General features: G+C 39.9%; 1 protein-coding gene across 1 annotated transcript; it reads left to right on the top strand.

Moving 5' to 3' along the window:
• Nucleotides 1–296: 296 nt before the first annotated feature.
• LOC121938022 (von Willebrand factor A domain-containing protein 8-like) lies at nt 297–6,868 on the top strand (the record flags this gene model as incomplete). The annotated part of the gene is made up of 4 exons (XM_042481313.1): nt 297–455; nt 3,943–4,041; nt 4,615–4,853; nt 6,639–6,868. Coding segments are annotated over 4 exons (606 nt in total), but the record flags the coding sequence as incomplete, so codon positions are not given.
• Nucleotides 6,869–7,503: the final 635 nt, after the last annotated feature.

Genomic DNA, 7,503 nt, shown 5'->3' with positions numbered 1-7,503 from the left:
TCTGCCGGAGCTCACACACAGTTTCTCGTCCTCGGGATAGTTCCCACACCAATCACACAAACCATAATATGCATGCCATGTTTTTCCACCTTATTTAGCTCCGAGCATCGCATATTTTTGGTCTGGCCTGGAGGTCTACGCTGAAATAAGTGCCGTTTCGAAATCTTGGCCTTGAGTTGAATGTTATTTGAAAGTGAGCTACACCGAATTCCACTTTCCAGAGGAGGTATTTTCTTTACTTTAGTCATTAGTTGTTGATTTTTTCAATAAAAAAAGTGTTTTGTGTGTGTGTACAGCCTGGTACTCCTCAGCAGAAGCCCAAGCGTTTACGGGTGTTAGCCGACGTGTCGGGCAGCATGTACCGCTTCAACGGCGTGGACGGCAGGCTGGAGCGCTCCATGGAGGCCGTGTGCATGGTCATGGAGGCGCTGGAGAACTACGAGCACAAGTTCAAGGTGAGATCCTCACAGCAAAAACATCTGCACAGGTCATGTAACGTCAGTGAGGAGCGTTTTTACCAAACATTATCCATCAGGGCTCATACGGTCCTGAAAAACTGGAGAAGTCATGGAATTTGCATATAGCAATTTCCAGGCCTGGAAAAGTTTTTGAAAACTAAATATACACTGAAAGTTTTGGAAAAGTTATGAGAATCTGTTTCACAAACCTGAGTAATAACACACAGTGTGTCCAAGGACTGTCAGAAATTTGAAAATCCAACAATAATTTCTGTTTTTACAGTTTCTAGCTGTGATAAATGTTTAGTTTGATGATGTAGCATGTTTTAAAGGAAAAAAAAGTTGACAAAATATTTTCTTAAAAAATTGCCAAAATTGAAAGAAAAAAATATTTTCTTTCAAATATCAGAAAAAAAGCCAAAAATATTTTTCTTAAAAAATCGCCCTAAAAAATTCTTTAATTATGTCTTTAAAAAATGTCAAAAAAAATCAACAAAATATTCTTTGCTTGCTAAATTGTATTTTTGTTTGTTTGTTTGTTTGTTTTTCAAAAATTGCCAGAGATTGAAATTCATAATTTCCAAAAATGTTTCAAGAAAAAAGAGGCCAACATTTTTAAAAGAAAACATGCCTTCCACAATTGCAGACCTGTGGGTTTGCAATGCATGCTTTCTTTTACAAAATGCTGTAAAATAAATAGGAAATACAGCTATTTAAAATTGCATGCCCCTCCCCAAAGCCAAAATAAAAAACACATGTCCCGCCCCAATACTTAAAAAAATATTTGACATGCTTCCCCCTTTTTACACCGACCACCTCCCCTCGTAAATAACAAACACTCCCTACGTTAGTTAAATGTAAATATTCTCTTCTGAATTCATTCATTTTTAAAATAATATTTATTTTAAAAAGTTAATAATGAGAAGAACTGATAAATTAATGGAAATTTATCAGTAAAAATGTCTATGAACCTGATCTGTGTTACTTTTCCAAATTTATCGAGGTCGTAGTGATAACTTAACAGCTGACTCCTGTTTTTTTTGGTTCCTGATCCACCTGGTTTGCTGTGTAAACGCGCTGTTGTGTTGTTGCTTCTGACAGTCGAGGACAGACACACCGTGCTCGTCTTCGGCCGGGCTGTTATTAGTGTAAATAACACACATTTTCAGACGCAAGAAACCTTATGATCTTCACTGCTGCTGTCTCATCTCATGTGGCGCAGGTGCGCCTCTGTCAGACTTTTGACCCAATTAGTTTTTACGAAGACAAATCAACATTTAACGAGTCATTCGTGTAAAAAAGTAATGAGCCCATCTTAGCACGGAGAGAGGGATCATCCAAAAACAGAGAAACAGAGACGCAGAGAGGAGGAGGGAGAGTGTGTGTGTGTGTGTGTGTGTGTGTGTGTGTGTGTGTGTGTGTGTAAAAAAGAGACAGACTCCTTGGCCCCGAAGTGACACTCATACCAACATAATACTGATCACATATCAGTGCCTCTCACACACACACACACACACACACACTCAGTGCTGCTTGTCACATGTCAGTGTAACTGCTTCTTTTGCATAACACTCGTTACGTAAAAGTGAATCTGATAACTCACAAGACAAACACACCGTCACTCGTGCACTCGCGCTGCATTCAGTCTTACATTGTCTGTGTGTGCATGTGTGTGTGCACGCGCACAATAGTTTTTCGATATAAATAATTTAAGGCTACTTGTGAAAAATATATTTTGTAAAGTTGTTTGAGGTGCTCCATCTTACCTTCTGGGGTATTTTTTTATTATTTTTTCAAACAATTTTCCCGACACATTGATATAAAAAACGTTTTTTTCACCACACACCCTCTCCAATTATACTGTGAAAATCTGAATAAAAAGAGTTTGAATTTTTTTCTTAGGACAACATTGATGGTGGTTGCTCAAACACAAATATGTATCCATATTTCTAATTGAAACAGTGTTTGTGGTAAAAAGTGATGACATGATGAAACTTTACTTTAGTCTTGTGTCCTGTCGGCTCCCAACAAGGTCCGTCCATCCAGTGCAACAGCTTGATCCGGGATGTTAGGGGTTAACCATGTCTCTGATGTTTTATAAATATAATGGCTTTTTTATATAAATCCCTGCGGAAACGGCTGTTTGATGGTAAGCTTAAGTGGTGAAAATATTCTTAATATAGCGTATACTTAAGCTGATACAGACTTTTTTAGGTGGGCCTTTTTTTGAGGCGACCCAAAACCAATAAATGAAGGCACCGCCGTTTGATTACATGTATTACACGGTGGTTTTCAGTCTATAAAAACTGAATAACAGATCGTACAAAACGATTTTGAACTGAAACGATTCTGAAAACACGAACTTCTTACCCAGCAACAGTGTTATGGACGGATGAGACACACAGTCGCATACTTTCGACCACCACAGTCACAGCTGCCCTTATTAGAAATAGCCCACATACATAATACCTGTGTCCTGAAATAGCAGAGAGGAGCCGGCGGTGCCAGGCTGAGGCGGCCTTACGTAAGCCCGCTGTGACGGATGGTCTATGGGAGGCATGTTCACGTCTGACGGGGTTAACATAGTGAAGGTGGTGCAGCTCGGAGCTCGGAGCGGAGCCTCGTATAAGTTACGATCTGATGTTTCTACACCATCACACCTGCGTCTTCACACCATCCCAGCTCCTCTGTGAGGAGGATGCAACAGCGGTTTACATAAGTCCTGCACCATAAATATGTCGTCAATTATGCAACATACGGTGCGATGCATGTTACCTGTACACCCTCTTTATTTTTTTTCTTTACACAATACGACATAGTGGGCCACGACGGCTGCAACATCAGGCTTTTTTTTCCTTCTTTATTTTTTCTGTGTTATCTGGTCTTTTTCTTAACTTTTTCTTTATTTCTTCACAGTTGTCTTTTTTCTTTTTATTTCTGTGTTTATTCTTTATTTCTTTTCTTCTTTTCTTTTTTTATCTGCCTGTTTTCATCATTTCTTTTCTTTTTCTGTCTGTACCTTTTTCTACCCTGTGAGGGTGATATAAAGGTTTACACAGGGCCGGGCGATAAAACGATAACGATATCAATCGCGATATAACTTTGGGCTTGAATATAAGCCAAATTTAAATTATGATAATAACCAGCCTGCTCCAGCGAGTAAATGTGCTTGAGCTGCTCCAACGTGCGGACATGTCCGACAGCCCACTCCAGCACGAGGACATGTCCAACGCCTGCTCCAGTGCAGAAATGTCCAACAGCCTGTTCCAGCACGAGGACATGTCCAACAGCCTGTGATATATCGTGATATATATCAATATCGACTGATATGAAAAAAATTATCGTGATAAGACTTTTTCCGTATCGCCCAGCTCTATGTGCAACGTTAAAATACTGTCATTTATGCAACATATGGTGCGATGCATGTTATCTGTACACCGTCTTTGTTATTTTTTCTTTAACTTGAGCTGTTTTCTCTGCGCAGTACGACATCGTGGGTCACTCAGGCGACGGATTCGACATCGAGCTGGTCAGAGCGGACAAAATCCCGAAGAACAACAAACAGAGACTCAAAGTCCTCAAGGTACATTTTCAAAATCAGTTTATTTATGATTTGTACACTAATTGTTACCACACATGCAAAAAAAGGGTTTTCTTTCTTTCTTTCTTTCCTGTTTCTGTACCATCTTTATTTTTCTTTGTTTCTCTTTTTTCATTCTTTCACTTTTTTCTTTGTTTAACGTCTTTTTTTTTCTTCATTTTGTTTTTTATTTTACTTGATTTTTGCTTTATTTCTGTACAGGTTTCTTTATTTCTTTTTTTCTTTTCACTTTCTTTTTATTTAATTTTTTTCTTTTTTGTCATTACTTTCTTTACCTTCTTTTTCTTTTCTTTATTTTCTTTGTTTTTTGTGTCTATTTTCATTCTTTTTTTCTTTAATTCTTTACTTTCTTACTTTTCTTAAATTCTTTCTTTCATCTCTTTAACTAAAAGGTTGCTGTCGTTCACCTTCATGCTTTGCACACAGGAAAAGTTTTAACTTGACAGCCTTGACATGCCTCTAAATCCTACACACTTTTAATTCATAGCTGCAGTTTTTTCCACCCTTTGTTAAAGTTTTGCTCTCTCGCCTTTCCCGCCTCCTCTCGCCCTGCAGATGATGCACGCACACGCTCAGTTCTGCATGAGCGGCGACTACACTCTGGAGGGCACAGACGCCAGCATTAAGGAGCTGTCACGAGAGGAGGCCGACGAGCACTTTGTGGTGGTGCTCAGCGACGCCAACCTGGAGCGATACGGCATCCGGCCCGAACGTTTCGCCCAAGTCCTGACCTCTGACCCGCAGGTCAACGCCTTCGCCATCTTCATCGGATCCCTCGGCGATCAGGCCGCGAGGTGAGGAGGTGTACACAGGGATGTTGGTGGAGGTAAAGGAGTTACAAAAATATTATATAAAAAAAGTTGCAGGTAACACGAGGACCCACAATATCAGTCGACCCCTAATTAAACGTTCATTGCTCTTTGAAAGGATGTGTTTATATTCAGTGGCATAAAATGCTCTCAAAGTTCTGAATCATTTCTGGGACAATATATCATCAAAAGTAGTTATTGTGACGGTCCAGGCTGTTGTTTATACGTGTAGCAGAAATAGCCGATAGGCCGTTTGAAGGATCCGGCTAAAGATACTCCACCCAGAGTTAATCTAGACTGCAGCCGGCCGTCCAGAGCCCATAAAGAACAGCTCCACTTCAAAGTGCGGCAGAACAATGTCTCTCGCGGCCTCCTCGTGTTCCCGCCGCCTGCCGCACCCAGCTGACCTTTGTTGTGTCACATCCCAGATTACGTCCTGAGCTTTGCAGGCGGGACAAAAGAGCGGTAAGTGCACTTTCGTGTCTGCTTCAAGGCGCCGCTGGCTTCACGGTGAGAGCGCGGTCACGATCTGAGGGACCCTCAGAGCGTCACTCACCTGTTTACACTCTGTGAGGAGTGAGGACAGCAAGAGAGGAAGCAAAAACAGAGACCTTTGACCCTTATAAACAGCTACAGGAGGTTAATCTGTAACTCCAAAGGCCAAGGTCGGGTACCAATTATCTCCTGAAGGCAGTTTGAACTTTGTACGTTTTTGAGTTTAAGTCAGGACAAAGGTGAGGCTGCTCAATTAATTTAAAATATACCACAATTTCAATTTATATGTCCATGCAAACTCACCGGTCAAAGGTCACGGTCAGTCTGACTTTGCATCCATCTCATTCTTGGTAAATCAGTTTTCTCATTTTTGGGAATTTCTTCAAAATGTTCACTTTGACTCAAGGATGAGTTGATTAGAATTGGATCTTTAAAGGTCAAGGTCACCGGGACCTTGCATCGGTGTCTGTTTTTGTCGACACAATATCTAAAGATGGCCTTGAGGGAGTTTCCTGAAATTTGGCACAAACTTTCACGTGGACTCAAGGATGAACTAATTCGATTTTGGTGGTAAAGAACAAAGGTAAAGGTCACTGTGACCTTGCATCTGTCTGATATTAGGTTGTAGATAAAGTATATAAATTATTGTTGTATTTTATTCCAATTTTTATTCTTTCACTTTTTTTGTAACTTTTTTACTAATTCCCTTGTTCATTGTGGGGTATTTGTTGTTCTTATCAGCTTCTCATTCGAACAAATAAGAGTGCAGTAAAAAAAATGTTAAAAAAATAAGAATGATGTGAGAAAATAGGGAGAAAAATCCTGATTTTAGGAAGAATCGTGCAGCCCTGCAAAGAGGAATGATGTCATGCAAGTGTGCAAGCACAAAGAAGTCATACGGTTACGTAATATATGTTTTCGAGAGACTGTTTATATCCTTGCTGGTTGTCCTGGTGTGTCCTCATGTGGAGGACAAACTGCTGATTGAAAGAGATGAATGTGCGAGGAAGGAAAGAAAGAGCAAAGAGGGAGAGAGCCATCGGATGTGGTGGGTCGATACAAAGAGTGAAGCGCAGTGGAAACGCCGTCTCGTTCCAGAGCGCCTCCGTGCGAGTGACAGGCGGCGCTTTCATTCACGCGCTCTGTCCTCTGTCCCCTGTCCATTCACACAGCAAACAAGCACTTGTCTGTCTTTTTATTTTGGGAAACGATTCTGTCGCTAAAGTTCTGCTTAACCTCAGACTTTTTCTTTTTTTTTCTCTGTTTTTAATTCAGACTCCAGAAGACGCTTCCAGCGGGGAGATCCTTCGTTGCCATGGACACCAAGCAGATCCCCCAAATCCTGCAGCAGATCTTCACATCCACGATGCTGTCCAGTGCCTGAGACTAAAAGCAACAAACACACACTCACCTCTTACCTCATTTAACCCCTAAAACTCTGCTGGGACAGTCGCTGGCTCCAGTGTTTCAGCCACATGTTGCTTAAATCTGCTGAACTCATTTTAAATTAGAGATCACAAACTTTCCAAAGCTGGAAAATTGGTTATTTCCACAAAATAAATAGTAAAAGATTTGAGAAAATGAATGGTTTCAGAGGCTCAAACTATCAAAACATTTCATTATTTTACTGTTTTTTAGAACAAACTTTATTTACATAACAACAGCTACATGTATCCACATAAATGATCATTTTTTAGTCCAAAAATATTGTCACCGTAATAGTTTGGGACTAAATAACTTGTTAAGAAGGATAGTTTGGGTGTAAAAAAGTGGCTGTTGTTACTTTGGTTTTACAAAATTGTGGTTTGTATTAGAAAATGATAAAAATGATTAAATGTTTTGACATCTGAGACCGTCGATTTTCACAGTTTGTCCTGAAAAACGTCTGAAATTATTGTTTTTCACAATGAATCTTAAATTTCAGATCACCAACATTTTGGTGAAAATTTCCAAATTTTCAGCTTTCCAGTAGAATGTAAAATGAGTTTAAATGGATTTGAGTGACGTTTAACTGAGGAGTCAGTGATTGGTCCAGCAGATTTTACGAAGTTAGAAGTTCAAAATTTGTTCTGCAGCTTAAAAACTCGCCAGATTTCGGGTTTAACCCATTTAAATTTGGGGACACATCACTTTTCTTGCG

The sequence above is a fragment of the Plectropomus leopardus genome, unplaced genomic scaffold (assembly GCF_008729295.1).
Source record: "Plectropomus leopardus isolate mb unplaced genomic scaffold, YSFRI_Pleo_2.0 unplaced_scaffold28227, whole genome shotgun sequence".
Lineage (NCBI taxonomy): Eukaryota > Metazoa > Chordata > Actinopteri > Perciformes > Serranidae > Plectropomus > Plectropomus leopardus.
This window is presented reverse-complemented; position numbering and strand designations above follow the sequence as displayed.